Source organism: Zingiber officinale, chromosome 1A, assembly GCF_018446385.1.
Source record: "Zingiber officinale cultivar Zhangliang chromosome 1A, Zo_v1.1, whole genome shotgun sequence".
In the NCBI taxonomy this organism is placed as follows: domain Eukaryota; kingdom Viridiplantae; phylum Streptophyta; class Magnoliopsida; order Zingiberales; family Zingiberaceae; genus Zingiber; species Zingiber officinale.
In genome coordinates, this window is record NC_055987.1 from 152,084,502 (window position 1) to 152,102,109 (window position 17,608).

The following is a 17,608-nucleotide window of genomic DNA, read 5'->3' on the forward strand; positions in this document are numbered from 1 at the left end:
AAAAGCAGAGACTAATTAAAACAGAAAAATAGACACAGAGGAATTACTTGGTTTGCAATCAGGGGATTGCTAATCCAAGGAATGTAAGCGCACTATCTGATTCTCCTCTGGGCGGAGTAGCCTCTTACAGCGTTGAACGTACAAGAAGAAAAGTAAAGCACACAGAAGTTGATTACAAGTTCGTCGTTCTGATTAATTGATTTGCTTCTGGACCAAGGCTATATTTATAGCCTTGGTCGGGGCGCCTGGAAGGGTTCCGGGCGCCCTAGGGGGATAAAACTTTATCCCCCAACGTTCAGATCGAGTTTGACTCGATCTGGTCAAAAACTTCGGTCCGGGCGCCCCGGACCCCAAAAGTCAACTCTGGTTGACTTTTTCCGTCTGGTCGCTCCGCTTCGGTTCAGCTCGTCTCGGTCCGGGTCTTCTGTTCCGGCTCCACTAGCTTGGGTGATCTCGGCCATCCGGAATAGGGCTCACCCAAACCCATGTTCCGGCCTTCTCCTCGAGCAGCCTTCCTTCCCGGTTTCTCGTCCCTCGAACGCCGCGCACGTTCTTCTCGTCCACCGGTGTACTCTTCCGCGGACACCTCGTCCCTCGGACGCACCGAGCCCGTCGGCTCTCTCCCGTGCCGTCCTTCTCGCTAGCCGCGTCTTCCGCTCGACTTCCTGTGTTCCTAAGTTCCTGCACACTTAGACACAAGGGTTAAACTACGCAGGACCTAACTTAACTTGTTTGATCACATCAAAACACCTCGGGGTTCCAACAATCTCCCCCTTTTTTATGTGAGCAACCCAAGTTAAGCTAGGGAAAAACAGATGCAAGAAAAACAATTTATTTGTAATTAAGTCCAAAAATATTTCATAAAAAAGTTTATATACCTCCCCCTAGACTTAACATTCTTCTCCCCCTTTGATCACATTAAAAATAGGGGTTCTTTAAACAAGTCTAAGGTAAAAAAAAATTTAAGTGAATTTTCATAAAAACTTTCTAAGGCAATGTTTCAAAAGAGAATATTTAGTAAAAAAAAATTCTAAGTCAATATTCAGAAAATTTTAACGTGAATTTTTATAAAAGATTTCTAAGGTAATTTTCAAAAGAAAATGTCTAAGACAGTATTCATAGAAAAATTCCTAAAAAAATATCTAAGTTAATTTAAAAAGATTTAAGTCGATTTCCAAAAAGAATTTCTAAGTCAATTTTCAGAAAATTTCTAAGTCAATAAAAAAATTTAAAAAAAATTATTATAAATTATATCAATTGAATAACTCTTTTAAAGCATTAGGTAAATTAATGCTTTTTCAGTTAGTCAATTAAACTTTTCATTTCGATACTTGGCTTCCAGGTCGTGGCGAGGCACTAGGCCTTCTTGGTTATTGGAGCAACAACCACTTCCTTAGACAAAGCCTCATAATGAAATTAGTCGTTTAATTTCCTTGCTGAAAATGCTAAGTTAAATTAAACAGGTTTTTGGAACCCAGTAGAGGTTCCTACCTACAGAGTTAACCAACTATTTCCTAGGTACATAGATTTTTGATATATTTCTAATTTGACTTTGATGAAATCTATAATACCAATTTAAACCTCTATAATTTCTAAAAGTAGAAATATTTGAACTTTTATATTTTTTCAATCTTTCTATTTCTTCTTTTAGTTTTTCATTGTGAATTTTCAATTTATCAAAATCCTCTATTAGACATGATTTTGCTAAAATTCCTTTTGTTTCCAAAATTTCATTTTTTAATTTGGCATTTTCTTTTTCTAATTTATACATGGATTTAGTAATTGCCTTAATGCCAGAGTAAAGTTGATCAGGGGGTAAGAGGCATACCTCACTTACCATGTCAGACTTAAAGCCTGAATCTCCCCCTGCTTCGCTGCCTTCATCCGAGGTCGCTCCCTCTTCATCGTTGCTCGATTCTGATATACTTTGTCCATCGTGGCTTGCCATCAGTGCTATCCCGGCGTATTCTTGAGCTTCTGATTCAGATGAAGAAGTGTCATCCCAAGTTGCTTTTAGGTTGTGTTTCTTGGGAGACTTCCTTTTGTCCTTTTTGAGTTCTGGGCAGTCTTCTCTTATGTGTCCCTCCTTCTGACACTGGTAGCATCGCACCTTTCTTCCTCCTTTTTGATTCTTTTTATTCTGCATTTTAAATTTATTAGACCTAAAGAATTTTTTAAAATTTCTTACCATGTGCGCTTCTTGATCGTCTTCGGAGTCTGACTCGAGTTCATCCTTCTGAGTTGTGTTCAGCGCTATAGTCTGGGTTGTATCCTTTGTCGTTCCTACACATCTAGTTTCGTGTAATTCAAGAGTAGAAAAACATTCCTCTAATGTACTTACCTCGTGGTCCTTTGAGATGTAAAATGAGTCTACTATAGATGCTCACTCGAGAGTTCTCGGAAAAGCATTTAATGTATACCTTAGAGAATCTTGATTTGTTAACATTTCTCCTAGATTCGTGAGTCCAGTGATTAACTCCTTGATTCTTGTGTGTAGATGAGCTACTGTCTCTTCCTTTTCCATCCATAGATTGCTGAGTTGGTTTTGAAAGAAGTCCCATCTTGAGAGTTTAGCTTTTGAGGTCCCTTTGTGAAGCTCTAGGAACTTCTTCCAAAGTTCTTTAGGTGAGTCGTAGTTGCTGCTTTGATTAACTTCTTGGGGAGGAAGAGCGCTCCTTTTTTTGCTTAAGAGATATTCTTCTTTTTCCTTGCAATGCTGATTTCTGGGTGCTACGAATCTATATTTAATGGTTAGTAAAATTTCAAAATTTATTTTAAAGAATACCTCCATTATCTTTTTCATGTTGCGGAATCTCCCTCAAACTTCGATGGATGAATGTTCGCTCCGACCATCTCCTTATTGCTTCAGTTGGTGGTTAGTCTTTCTAAAGTGAACCAGACTTTGATATCAATTGTTAGTCCTGATAGGCCAGCTAGAAGGGCGGGGGTGAATAGCCCTGAAATAAGGTTAGTATTTCTCTTGCTTCTAAGCTTAGCAAGGAACATATGTTAGTTCAAAATAAAACATAAACAAAAGTAGAAAAGAGGTGAAATAATTTACTTGATTTCAACCACAGAGATTGTTAATCCAAGGCTAAGAAAGCTTACTAAAATCTCCTTCATTGAAGGCGGAGTAGTCTCTTATAATAGTTAAGCACAAACAAGACAAAAATCGAATAACAAAGTGAAAGTATAGAGTGTGTTGTTAAACTTTGAGGACTAGGGTTCTATTTATAGTCCACTCGTCGAGGTTAGCCGTTGGTTGACGTGACACCTCTCGAGCACCTGGACCCGATCCGGGCACCTAAACTGGGTCAATCTGATCCACTCCGTAATGACTTCTTTCTTTAAAGATTATCACTTCCCAGGCGTCTAGAGTCTGTTGACGTGGACTCTAGTTCTGATCCTCACTGCAACGACTCGTCGATGTGGCTGGGACTATTCGGGCGCTTTCCTCGGCGGCCTTCCTTCGGTTCTCGTCCCTCGAGCGCGCCACGTTCTTCTATCACGGTGTACTCTTCCGCGGACACCTCGTCCCTCGGACGCACCGAGCCCGTCGGCTCTCTCCCGTGCCGTCCTTCTCGCTAGCCGCGTCTTCCGCTCGACTTCCTGTGTTCCTAAGTTCCTGCACACTTAGACACAAGGGTTAAACTACGCAGGACCTAACTTAACTTGTTTGATCACATCAAAATACCTCGGGGTTCCAACAGGAAGAAGAGTTCGGCCGACGGTGAGAGATCGGATTGTGGCAGTCGGCTTCAAGCTAGGGCACGGCGTCGGCACTAGAGCACGGTTGAAGGGGAGGTGTCGTGAGCGGCGCCGTCGGGTGGAGGAGCTGAAGAGGTGATCGGCGACGAGAGGAAGGAAAGGAGAGGAAGGGGATCGGGTTTGGGAAATTGGCGCGAGGGGAAAAAGAAGAGAAGGAAACATCGTCGGTTAGGGTACAGGCATGGGTTCGGCGAGGAGAAAAGAAAAAGAAATTAAAAAAAAAAGAAAAGGAAAACCAACTTTTCCTCGTTTTAATGGGGTAGCCTAAATAGGCTTTTTCCGGACCCCGTTTTTATCCCCGTAAACTCGTCCATACGAGCTCCGAAAAATTCCTGAAAAATTTCTAAAAATTTCGAAAAATTTCCTTATTATTATTCGCCATTTTTCGGTACTTTACACTTCTATAATTGCAAAAGTTAGATGCTAGTTTCTATGAAACAACCTAGCTTTTACATGGTCAAAATTACTAACTTCTAAAAGCTAGATGAGATGTTAGCTTATATAATGTTAGTAACTAGTTGTTAATTTCTACACCATGGAATGATCTAAAAGTATGTTGGACGGATCACTCTGAAAGAGATGTTGAATAGTGCTCATTCGACGAAAATAGTTTGGAGGCTGCCTAAATGTCCAAGTTATGAGAATACAATCCACAATATAACACATTGGGGGTTAAATCTGGGTGCCCAAATCTAGCCTCTCACTTTTGCCCCACCCACACAGCTCACAGCTGGAAATGGTCAGTTCTGAGCATTTACATTTTGGAAGAAATGAAACCCAGCTTATTGATGGGCGATGGGTCCTGCTTTGAATGCTTGCTTTTCCAAATTTTATGATTTAAGCAAGCAGTACAATCTCATTAAATCTGCTCAATGCGATTCAAGTGGCGCCAGTTGCTGTCCAGCTGAAGCCATAAAGTCTACAATGGATTACCAATCTACCACCTTTTACTTCGCACCTCCCCATTTATTACGAGCCCTCATCCAGCTCTCATGGATCAAAAACAGAGATTGAAATTGAGTGAAGAAGAAAAGCTTGGTGCTTTCTTCACGCCCAAAAACCTCAAGCTCCTCCATCTGACTTCCTTCACCTGCGCGTGCTGTGGTTGTGTCTTGGTGTCAGCCTTAAGACAACCACGGCTTGAGCTTCCTCGATCTCGCCATTCTTTAAAGACGGAGGGAGCCTTTTGGTGCCTAAAGGTGCTCTGATGCCATGATTATCTCCGTAAGGTCGGTCTCCTTTCTAATCGCCTTTTTGAATTCTTACGAGGCTTGCAGGCTTGCAGCCATGGTGGACGGGAACGAAGAGAAAGAAAGGAGATGTAAAAATCTCATCTTTGCGTGAAATCGCCTTGTGTTGCTCCCGCTGCCTATCCTTGGCTCGGAATGGCCGCTGGATTCCTTGCCGTTTACCTTTCCGTTTGTCTTCTGCTGAGGTGCTCGGCCTCGCCGGAGCCGAACACGGATGCGTTCTTCGTCGCCGAGTTCTTCCGGAGGATGGGGGCGCCGCCGCTGACCAAGAATGACAGTTCGTCGGACGTTTGCTCGTGGCCAGGGGTCTCCTGCGAGTGCCAGTGCGGGAAAGTAACCGGCTTAGTGGCTTCCGGCGTCGGTCTCTCCGGCCCAATCCCCGAGACCACCATCGCGAAGCTTAGCGTGCTACGTGTTTTGGATCTCAGCGGCAACAACATCACCGCCCTTTCATCGGACTTCAGCGAGCTGTGCGGCTCTCTCGCCAGCCTCGACCTCTCCGCCAACAACATCGCGGGGTCGCTGCCGGGCAACATCGGCAACTTCAAGCTGATGGAGAGCCTCGACTTTTCTCACAACCGCTTCTCCGGCGAGATCCCCAGGGAGGTGGGCTCACTCACCAACCTAAGGTTTCTTAATCTCAGCAGCAACTTCTTGGAGATGAGCATTCCGGAGACTTTTCTTGGATGCGTCGCGCTGGTTTCAATCGATCTCTCCAATAACAAATTGGGGGCAAATCTTCCAGTTGGATTCGGTTCTTCCTTCAACAACCTAACCACTATGGATCTCTCTGGGAACCGGTTTGCTGGAAAGATGCCGGATTTATCCAATCTACCTTCGCTCGCCTTTCTCAATCTCTCCGGAAATCTCTTCCGGGACTTGTCTCTCGAGGGGCTCCGAGAGGCCTTGCAGGTTGTGGACCTGAGCAAGAACCAGTTCCGCAGGCTCATTTCTCAGGTAAACCGAAGCTTCACCTCCAATTCGTCGTCGCTGATCTATCTTGATATGTCAATGAACGAACTCACCGGAGAGTTCTTCCTCGGTTTGGGAGACTTGAGATCATTGAATCATCTCAATCTTGCATTTAACAAGTTTTCTAGCCAAGAATTTGTTCACATAGAACTGCCTTCTGCACTGCAGTATCTGAATCTCTCCAGAACCAATCTCACTGGCCGTATTCCATCTGGTATCTCTCAAATGCTCAACTTGAAGGTATTAGACCTTTCACAGAATCATATCACTGGAAGCATTCCTGAGCTTGGCTCCAGAAGCTTGCGAGTGATCGACTTTTCGCAGAACAATCTCACGGGTGAAATCCCAGAGTCCTTGCAAGAGACTCTACCCAGGATTGAAAAGTTCAATTTTTCCTTCAACAATCTTACTTACTGTGCTGAGAAACTTCCATCAGCAATGCTGAATTCATCATTTATAGGATCACAAAGTGACTGCCCCATTGCAGTATATCCAGATAATGTTGTGTCCAAGGGAAGGAAACGTCTTGATCTCAAGTTAGGATTTGCCATTGCTTTATCGGTGTTCTTTTCGTCAGCGGTGCTGATCTTCCTTGCGCTTGTATGCCGAAGGAGGACAGGGCCATGGACAATCAAGCAACTGTCATACAACGAGGAGCAGAACGTTTCTGGTCCCTTCTACTTTCAGACTGATTCAACAACTTGGGTTGCAGATGTCAAGATTGCAAGCTCAGTCCCCGTCGTCGTCTTTGAAAAGCCACTGTTGAACTTGACCTTTACCGATCTCTTGAATGCAACTTCCAATTTTGATAGAGGAACCTTACTGGCAGAGGGAAAGTTTGGGCCAGTCTACCGAGGATTTCTTCCCGGAGGCATTCATGTTGCCATGAAGGTTCTGGTTCATGTAGCATCTGTGACAGATGAGGAAGCTGCACAAGAACTCGAGAGGCTCGGGCAGATCAAGCACCCAAATCTAGTGCCCTTGACTGGTTATTGTTTAGCCGGAGAACAAAGAATTTTGATATATGATTATATGGAGAATGGGAACCTACAGAATCTACTTCATGATTTACCACTAGGTGTACAATCAACTGAAGATTGGACTAGTGATACGTGGGATCAAGATAATACTTGTGCACAGAGCATCACGACCGATGGACTGACAACTTGGAGATTCCGACACAAAATTGCTCTGGGCGCAGCGAGGGCATTGGCTTTTCTTCATCATGGATGCTTCCCCATGATTGTTCACCGAGATGTGAAGGCCAGTAGCATTTACCTTGATTCGTCTATGGAACCAAGGCTAGCTGATTTTGGCTTGTCAAGTTTGGTCGGGTTTAGCACCGACGGTGGGAATGCGACATTTCATGGATCTGCAGGTTATGCTCCTCCAGAGTTTTCAGATCCAGAAAATGCATCAGCAACCATGAAATCTGACGTTTATGCATTTGGGGTGGTGCTTTTTGAGCTTCTTACAAGGAAAAAACCTACTGGAGACGATGAGTATTCCGAAGACAAGGTGACTAATCTTGTTGGCTGGGCACGGGCATTGGTGCGGAGAAATGAGCTAGCAAGATTGATCGATCCGAAAATAAGGGAAACAGGAGCTTCTGAAAAACAAATGGAGGAAGCACTAAGAATTGCTTATCTATGTACAGCCGACTTGCCATCCAAGAGGCCATCCATGCAGCAAATTGTTGGTCTTCTTAAGGACATTGAGCCTGTCATTGGTGAACAATGAACTGCAAATTTCAATTCAGCTATGCAATTATATAGCAGGCATGAGCTTCTCTGAAGCAAGGTGTTCTTGTCTATTTTTGTTATAATCCTCTCTCACTTATTCTCTATCAACTTGGTATATAACCACTTTTTTTCTAGCAGAAACTAGCTAAGCAAAAGTGTTCTATCATTCTCATGTTCCAGTCACTGACTTGTATTCCTGACTTGAGAATTCTACAGTTTTGTTCAAGAAATGCCATTCACCAGCATGTCAGATGTCAATCCTTGCCAGGAAATAGTGATCGAGGTTGAGTTGGGATATATTTAGTGCAGTTTCATAGAATCATGGAAGATGGTCAGATCTCATTGACTTCTGTGGCAATTTGTTTCGCTGAATAATTTTCTCATCAGATCGAAAGGCATTCAGTTTTTTCTTCCTCCTCTTTATATTTTTGCATCCGAATTCTCTCTGAGTGCTGCTACATATGAATAACTTCAGGCTTTTAATATTTCTAGATTCATCCTTCAACTACAGTGCAAATGATTTTCTCATCTGTGTATATGGAAGGGACTTTGAGAATCTGTGCGCAGCGTAAACACTCTGATTTGCTTGCGTAAACACTCCATATCGCATCGTTGAATCTCATTGTAAGGCATACGTCGTCGTCGGGATATCGTGTTCCTTTGGACAATTTAAGTATTAGCATGCAAGAGAGGGCATGAAATGGCGTGTGGCCTTCTCCAAGTGACTTAAATAACAAGCCTTGGGAGCCTCCTCAAGTTTAGTCGCTTGTTGCATCTCATCTCCAGCGCCATTCTTTTAAGCAATGGCTTCTCCTTTCTCTCTTTCTTCTTCTTCTGCTTCAGATCAGAGAGCCCGATGCAGACCGCTGCGGAGGACTGCGGCCTGCTGGCCGTCGACTGCGTGGTGGTATGCTGCTGCTGCCCCTGCTTGCTCCTCCGAGTTACGCTCTTCCTTTTCATCAGATTACCAGTGAAGTCGACGAGAATTGTTCTCCGGCGGATCAAGAAAAGGCTGAAGAAGAATGGCAGGAGCAGGCAGGAGATGGACGGGAAAGCAGCAGCAGTTGACGGAGCTCCAGGACACCTCTGCGATCTCTGCGAGGGGAGCTCTTTCGCGGATGAAGCTGAGAAGGTGCTGCAGGGATTGCTGGTGGATGATGAAGGTAGAGTGTGGGTGGAATCAGAGAAGGTGTGGGAGGAGTTGATAGGGGATGAAGGACTGTTTTGGTTTGGCAGCTTCTGGGGCTGTGACGCTTCACGCGCGTAGTCAGTAGTTCCCAACTTGTAAATGAATTGAGATTGTTGATGTACAGGAGAAATGCCTGCAAGAAGTTCACTGCTTCGTACTAATTAAATGCCTCTTTGTTCAATAATTTTCAGGACAAAACAGAATAGATCGATCCTTATTTCCTCTCTCGTATGACAAAATGGTGGCAACTGGCAGGATGAGTAAAAACAAGAACGAGGAAGCAAGTTGTTCTACTCCACCAAGCCACGAGAACAAGGAATTGCAGAGTGTAACTTGGTGAGCAAGAGTCTTTCTGGGTAAAAATATCTGGACTGGATCCTTGTTCTTTGTACCATTGATGAACTCTCTACACTGAGAATCTGAGATCAATGGAACTACAATTCTTGTGATTATCATACTCAACGCAAGCATCCCTGTAGATGATTGCAATATACCAAACACATGGCGAACAAGGCGACCTGTTTGAGCTGTCCATATTCCAAAAGTCTTCCTCAACTCAAGTAAGGGAGGTACGCGAGGGCCACATGCATTTTGTAGTTGATATTGCATATAAAATGCGGAGATAGTTGAATAATGAAGAATCCTAGTTATCTAGTGACGTGGCCGTCCACATGAGTTGCCACGCGGGGTCAGAAGTTAACGGTACGTGAGGTGACAGTCAAAATTAATATAATACATCACTCAGGATAATTATCAATCAAGATTTAAGAGTGGACAATTTATTTATTAGGAAAGTTCTTATCGTTTCTAAATCTTATCGAGCAGGTTTAGAATAGAATCATCACGCTTAGACACCCTTCTTAAGTTTTTTGAGAAAACATGTCATAACTCGAGCATCTTGTCACTCGGGGGATTACTAAGTTATCGATCGATAGAATTAATGGATAACTGATTAATAGAATTATTGCAAGAAGAATTACTATATTAACTCGATATGTTATTATGACCTACATTAAATATCCAACACTCCTTATGAACAGTATTTATTATAAACTCATAGATACGTGAAAAATGAGCACAGATAAAAGAAGTGAATTAATAGTCATGTATATTGACAGTAGGCGAAAGATCTTTTCTAATAAATATAATATCACAGTCTCATTAATAAAAAAATAATCTCAATTAGTCTCATTAACTATCTCTGAGGATGACCGGTCTGGCCCTATAAAAATTTCTATTGGTCACCAAGATAAATCGAGAAGTGTACGTGATAGCCTCATTAATAAGAAAGGTGAAAAGGAGGGAAATGTTTATAAAAGAACAATAATAAGAAATTAAGGGCAAGGGATTCATTCTTTTCTTGAAAAACCTCGGAGCACGATCATTTGGAAACATCGTATTGGAGTGGTGTTAAAATCTCAACTCTCCCGTCTTCCTCTGTCAAAATCTAAGCTGCTCTGTTGCTTCGGAAAATGATTTCTGTTGCTTTGCTGAGCAGGAAAAGTAAGAAACTAGATTGATCCGGTGTGTAAATAGAGGATCTGATAATATAATAAAGTTAAGGGTAAAGAAGATGTGATAGTCAACAATCAAGGAGAGGTGGTAGTTCAGTTTTTCTGTTTCACCCACCGTAATTTTTGATCAGCCACAGATAGGTCGGGTCCTCAGGGCTGAGCCCCAAACCGAGGTTTTAACTAGTTCCGGGCCTGCTACATACTGCTCAGGTTATCCAAGCTTAGTCTTTACATATGGCCCTGACACATATGCAGACAATGCCCGACCAGCTTTACCCCGATCGAGTTATGCAGGCTTAATACTCAGTTACAATCTCAAATGATTCCCGACAGGTTCTACACAGCTCATTCTCTTCATCTCGATCAGGCATAGTCCCTTGATATCCCTTGGTCGGCTGTACACGGGTTAGGGCATCAAGGCTCAGTTCTTGCACCGCATTTGAGCAATCATCTCAAGTTGTCTACAGTTGAACTTGGGCAGGACCGATAACACTAAACGACAACATTGTCAGAGAATCATAATATCCTATCAGAGAATAATTACAGTAAGTCAGGGAATATTCCGGTGTGTTGCCATACAATGAGAATGAAACCTTCCTTTTACCAATGGGAGGCTGCTAGACATCCTCCCTCACCCAACACGCCCTGACATCCGACATTCTCTGGTAGCATGTATGCTCAAGAGGCAGGCAGAGTCATATAAAAAGGGGGAATCCTCTTCATTGGTTAGGTACGCGCACATCCGCACGCATCTTCAGCAGTTCCTTTTTTCCTTCCTTTGTACACTACTTCACCGAAAAAAAAGACCTGGCTTGAGTGTCGGAGGATCAGCGCCAGGGACCTCTTCCTTGGTTTTTGGTCTCAAACACTCCATGTGCTTGTCTGGGTGTGTGCAGGACCCAAGTACCACCGGTTCAGTTATCACAAGCCTCTAGTACCACGTGGGGTCCAAGTTTTCGACGCACGCATATAGGGAGTGTCAAAGTCGTCGCTCCGTCAACACTGACGCCACCTTCGCCGGCCTTCGTCTGACTCGGCTTTTGAATAGAATCAATTTGGCATCGTATGTGAGAATGTCTCCACCTGTTATGGAATGTGAATATGAACGACGTCGAAAAGTTCTCAGCCATTATTATAGTCTTGGAGGATTCTGACGAACATATTATCTTCTCCTCTCGCTCCACGAGTATTCAGGAGTAGAGGGATTGACTTGGAACTTCAGCTGGACAACATGTTAGTTTTTCCATTATATTTTTCCCCTGATTCCATGGGTATTCAAGAGTCGAGGGACCGAGATAGATCCTCGATCGAGCGACATAGCTCCTAGGCCAGTCATTGCTACGGTCTCAGCATTCACTAATATCAAGGCCCAACCTCCCCCGTTCGGGGTTGAGCTGTCGCCACCGGTCTCAGACTAGAGTATCACCACCGGTCTCGAAACAGAGTATCGCCACTAGTCTCAGACTAGAGTATCGTCACCTATCTAGGACCGAAATATCACCACCGGTCTCGGACCGGGCTATCGCTACCGGTCTGGGACCAGAGTATCGTCATCGGACTGGGACCAGAGTATCGCCATTGGTCTCGAACTAAAATATCGCCATCGGTCTCAGACCGGAGTATCGTCATCGACCTCTCAGTCGGCTTTCCAGACTCTCGCGTCAGTGCAAGTTATAAGCGAGCAGGGCTCTCGACCATCGACCTTCCGGTCGACTTTCCAAACTCTCGCCCCAGTGCAAGTTATAAGCGAGTAGGGCTCTGCAACCATCGACCTCCCAACCGGCTTTCCAAACTCTCGCCCCAATGCGAGTTATAAGCGAGTAGAGCTCTCGCGACCATCGACCTCCCAGTTGGCTTTCTAAACTCTCGCCTCAGTGCGAGTTATAAGCAAGCAGGGCTCTCGCGACCATCAACCTCCCGATCGGCTTTCCAGACTCTCGCCCTAGTGCGAGTTATAAGCAAGCAGGGCTCTCACGACCATCAACCTCTCGGTCGACTTGCCAGACTCTCGCCTTAGTATAAGTTATAAGCGAGCAAGGCTCTCGAGACCATCAACCTCCTGGTCGGCTTTCCAGACTCTCGTCCCAGTTCGAGTTATAAACGATCAAGGCTCTTGCGACCAACGACCTCTCGGGTGAGCTCTCGTAACCAACGACCTCATAATGACTAGTCGGTCGGGTTTGCTCCTCTTCCCGACACACACACTCGTTTTACTCGCTACTCTGCTTGACACTCACCATTCGCGTCTCACTCGTCGTTCTGACCAACACTCACCATTTGCATCTCACTCACTGTTGTACTTGACACTTGTTGCTGAGTTAGCACTTGCCCCACTCTCTGCTAGGCTCACGGGCTTCGTGCCCACTAGGCTCATGGGCTTCACGCCCATTCGGTGCAGCAACGTTGTTCCCTTCGATCTCTCGGGATTCACTCCTAACTCAGCTCACAAAGCACATAGGCTTCATACCCACTCGACAATTTTCGGGCACCCAGTCAATGCTCTTAGCCAATCAGTCAGAATCGCTCGCCCGTCATCTTTCTACCCGCTAGGCATTCTCCCTATTGCTCTGTCGGTATTTTTTGATTGCCCGGTCACATTTTACAGTTACCCGATCACATTTTATGGTTACCCGGTCAATATTTTTTGGGCGCCCAGTCAATACTCTTAGCCGATCGATCAGAATCGCTCGTCCATCATCTTTCCACCCGCTCGACATTCTCTCTAATGTCCGGTCGGCATTTTTCAGTCGCCCGATCGTGGTTCACTGTCGCTCGATCAATATTTTCTCGGTCGCACGCTCGATACAACTCGCCCGTCGTCGTTCCACCAGCTCGACATTCTTCCTATTGCTCAGTCAACATTTTTTCGATCGCGTGCTCGAAACCCCTCGCTCGTCGTCTTTCCAGCCGTTAGGTGTTCTCCCGAGTGCTCGGACGATATTTTTTTTATCTCCCACTCGACACTACTCAGTCTTTCACTTTGTTTCGTTTATACGCACGCTCGACATTCTTTCATTTGTTTGACATCCGCTGGGTACCATTCGACCGTTCGATCGAATTCTCTCGGTCGAATTTCAAGACTTTCGCTTGAGAGCGAGTTATAAGCGAGTAGGGCTCTCATGGCCAATGACCTCTCGGTCGGGCACAATAACTAGTTGGCTGGGCTCTCTCCCTGATATGGTGCTGGTCTCACTTGCCGCTCTATTCGACACTAGTCGCCTAGTCGACATTCACCTCATTCATCGCTCACGCCTCACTCGTCACTCTGCCCAGCACTCATTGTTCGTGTCTCACTCACTGCTCTACCTAGCACTCGCCGCTCTGCTCGACACTCATCGTTTACGTCTCACTCGTCGCTCGTGTCTTACTCGTCGCTCTGCCCCACATTCGTCACCCGGTCAACACCTGCTTTATTCTTCTTGCTTGACATTTGCATAATAGCCCAATCGCTTTGCTCAACATCGCCCGACCGTCTTCTCGATATCACTCGGTCTCCCTTGGCATTCGACCGATCGCTTACTTGACATTCGCTCGGCATTGTTTTTCGCGACTCAGTCGACACTTGTTTTCTCGTTGCTCTACCAGGCGCTCACAGTTAATAGCTACTCGTTCGACATTATACGATGAGCCCAGTGATCTGATTCCGCATTCAGTAGTGATTCCACTTTACGTGAGGCTTGGTCTAGTCAATTGGACTAGCGCCTCCTTCAACTAGACTTGCAAGGGAGGCTTGTGATATGGATATAACTTAAGAGCCTAGGAGGAATTAAGGGGAAAAGGAGGGGCATTTTTGTCATTTCACTGTGCACCCTCCTTTTAGGTGTTTGGGATCGACGAAAGAAGGGGGTGAAAGCCAAGCACATCGATGCCTTCTCCCCTTCACACCACCGTTGTCGCGCGGACCTACACGTGGATGCCATCGTCCCTTCCTCTCTCTCCCGCAACTAGGTTGTCATTAGTGGGTGCTCAACGTCTCCCTCGTCGTTGGTGAGCCACCGCTCTCCCTCTCTATCTCTTGCTCCATCCTCTCTTCACGCCCACAGCTCTGCCATAATCGACGCTGTTGCTGGTCATCGAACACCCCAAGCCGCTCATCCCAGCGTTGCTGTCACCACAGCAATGCAAGTTAGGTCCGCCGTCTTCTTCTTTCTCCAAGTCGACGTTGCCGAGGTCACCACAACCGTCGCGCTGCCGCCCTCCTCGCCGTCGCCTTCTTCTCCCCCTTAGGCCACCATAGCCCTGCACAAGACGCCACTTGCGTCACCTTCATCTGCCAACCAGCACCCTTGCTTTGACCAGCCGACCCTCTCGATGCCAAGTCGGCCTTCGATTAGAGTTGCTAGCAGCCTCCACCATCAATTTGGTGTTAGAACCTCCATTGTCGGTGCGGTTCTGCTAGAGTAGTATGCCTTCAATGCCGATCGGCTCTTCTAGTTTCCATTGTCGCACACTCCCTTAGTACCTTGAGCTTTTATCGTTGATCCGGCATCCGAGCCCTCGTCGCTATTGTGGTTTGATAGGACATGTTGTGTTCCGGTTGTAGAACCGCCGTTGTATTTCGGTCTTCGTGCCGTTATTGTATCCCGGCCTACACGCCGATATCATATCCCGACATACGTGCCGATATCATTGTTGGTGCAATTTCCAGTAGGTCAAGGTTGACCTAGTTGACCAAGTGTAAACCTTGGTCATGGTTTCGATGTTTGACAATACAGAAAGACATGTAAACATGGACAATGCAGGTGCAGTTGTCCATGCGGAGAGATACTGATCAGGGTTTGATCAGGTTGGATGAAGAAGAGTCAAGTAGGTCAAGGTTGACTGGATACTTGACTGGGAAGTCCTAACTGGGATGTTAGGTAGTTCGGAAAGTCCTGGTGAGTGAAACCAGACAGTTCGGAAAGTCCGGGTGAGTGAAGCCAGGCAGTTGGAGAAAGTCCTGGTGAGTGAAGCCAGGTAGTGGGAAAGTCCTGGTGAGTGAAGCCAGGCAGTTGGAAAGTCCTGGTGAGTGAAGCTGGGCAGATTGGAAATCCTGGTGAGTGAAGCCAGGTGAAAACCCTAGTGAGTGAAGCTAGGTGCAAGTCCTGGTGAGTGAAGCCGGGCAAGGGAAAATCCAGATGGATCAAGGGTGATCGGACATCTGGTGTTAAGAAGGTCAAGTAGGTCAAGGGAGTGACCGGATACTTGACACGAAGAGAAAAGTCCAAGTGGGTCAAAGGGATTGACCGGACACTTGGTGGGGAGTCTTAGCAGGTCAAGGGAGTGACCGGATGCTAAGCATGATGTACCAATAGGTCAAGGTTGACCGGATATTGGTTTGGACTTGGTTTGGGCAAAAACCAAGACCTGGATCGGTCTGGTGACCGATCGTGCATTATTCGCGTCTAGAGAGCCCTCCATGGCATTGTTGATGAGATCGATAAGCACTGTGTCCGGTCCCGGTCCCTCTACCTATCATTGGCATCTCCATCAGAATCCAATCCATTGCCCTCCCTAAGGGCACGGAGCATCTGTAGAATGGCTGGGATCCGTCTCCGCCGCCGGTTAGTAGCAGCTTCCGAGTCATGTCCCCGGCCAGAGTTGCCCTCTTCTTCTTCACGGCGGAGACTGCGGTAAGGAGCTCCTGAGCTTTCTGCGATTCTTCTTCTGCTCGAAGCTTCTGCTTCTTCTTCTTGCTGCTGCAAGTTCTTCTCCGAAGCTTCGCGTGAGCTTCCTTTCGGCTGGGTTCCTGCTGTTGTAGGCGTCGCTTGAAGCTGCTGCTTCATCCAGTCGAAGAGAAGGCAAGTAAGCGAAGGTGTTTCATACATTTGTATTGTACTTTGCTTCTTGCTGCTTTCTACTCCTGTATTGCTGTTGCAAAGTTTGTGGCGAGGTTTCTCCACCCACAAGGAGTATTTATTAGCCGGTTATCCGAGGACTCATCCACCGACGGATTGATAGGCTGCGTCCACCTTACGGACACGCCGAGGAGTAGGAGTATCATCTCCGAACCTCGTTACATCTTCGTGTTGAGGTTTGCTTCTCCTTTTGCGTTTCTATATAGTTATTTCCGCTGCGCTAACCCTAGTTTGTAGAAAGAAACGCGAGAATTTGGGGCGGCTATTCACACCCCCCTCTCTAGCCGTGTCCATCGATCCTAACAAGTGGTATCAGAGCGAGGTCGCTCTTCGCCGGATTAACACCCGAGGGCCACAAGCTAGAGATGGATCAACTCGGAGACGACATCACCATTCCACCCTTCTACGATCGCGACGACTTCGCGTTTTGGAAGGTAAGAATGAAATATTTTCTTATGACTAATCTTGAGAATTGGAGTTGTGTCCAATTAGGTTTCAAGCCTCCGACGGACAAGAAAGGAGAAACCCTAGAGAAGAAGGAGTGGACCAAGGAACAAGTCCACCAATCCCTAGTCAACGATGAGGTATTGAAGATTTTTGAATTTTCTTTACCTAATGATGTTTTGTGTAGGATAGGTGGATACAACAATGCCAAGGAGTTGTGGAACAACTTGGCTAAGTTCCATGAGAGGAACTCCACTTCAAGCCATGAAGAGGAGTCAAGTGAGCCAAGTAGCTCACATCATGGAGGAGAGGAATTAGAAGTTGAGGGCTACTCAACATCTAAGGAAGAAGAGAAGGAGAGTTCTTCTTCAAGAATGGAGCAAGAGGAAGAAGCTTCTACCTCCGGAAGGGATGAAGAAGAAAGTCTTCATCCATCCTCAACCCTAGGTAACTCAAGCATTTCAATTTCAAATAAATTACACATAATGTGCTTTGAGTGTAGGGAGTATGGACATTACAAGAGTAAGTGTCCAAGGAGGATTAGGAAGACTCCACCGGCACCAAAAGTCAAGGAAGCCGGAGTCCCAACACGCAAGGGCAAGGAGCACGTGGTGTGCTTCCAATGCAAGCGAAGGGGACATTATCGGAGCCAATGTCCGAGGGGGAGGCAATCTCACAAGGACAAGAGACCGAGCACATCGATAGGGGGAGCTAAGGCAAACCCTAAGGTAATCTCTAAGGCACATTATTGCAATACTAGTAAGATGCATGCTAGTAGTTTGATTGCAATTGACAATAATGATAAGCATGATAATTATAGAAATCGATACACATGCTTAGGTGCCAAACATGTGAGCCTAGATAAGGATAACACTAGGAAAGCCAACCCTAG

At 45.8% G+C, this 17,608-nt stretch overlaps 2 protein-coding genes across 3 annotated transcripts; both read left to right on the forward strand.

The window, feature by feature from the left end:
- Positions 1 to 4,439: 4,439 nt before the first annotated feature.
- Positions 4,440 to 7,785, forward strand: LOC122037991 (probable LRR receptor-like serine/threonine-protein kinase At2g24230). Of its 2 annotated transcripts, none has more exons than XM_042597510.1 (2): positions 4,440 to 4,967; positions 5,046 to 7,785. In XM_042597510.1, the coding sequence occupies exon 2, from the start codon at positions 5,154 to 5,156 to the stop codon at positions 7,728 to 7,730; it is 2,577 nt and encodes an 858-aa protein (XP_042453444.1). In that variant the 5' UTR covers positions 4,440 to 4,967; positions 5,046 to 5,153; the 3' UTR covers positions 7,731 to 7,785. The 2 variants fall into 2 exon arrangements, with proteins under 2 accessions (XP_042453444.1, XP_042453445.1); XM_042597511.1 differs by having other exon boundaries at positions 4,674 to 4,967; positions 5,054 to 7,785.
- Positions 7,786 to 7,926: 141 nt separating this feature from the next.
- Positions 7,927 to 9,513, forward strand: LOC122037992. Its single transcript, XM_042597512.1, has one exon. The coding sequence runs from the start codon at positions 8,589 to 8,591 to the stop codon at positions 8,997 to 8,999; it is 411 nt and encodes a 136-aa protein (XP_042453446.1). The 5' UTR covers positions 7,927 to 8,588; the 3' UTR covers positions 9,000 to 9,513.
- The last annotated feature ends 8,095 nt before the right edge of the window (positions 9,514 to 17,608 follow it).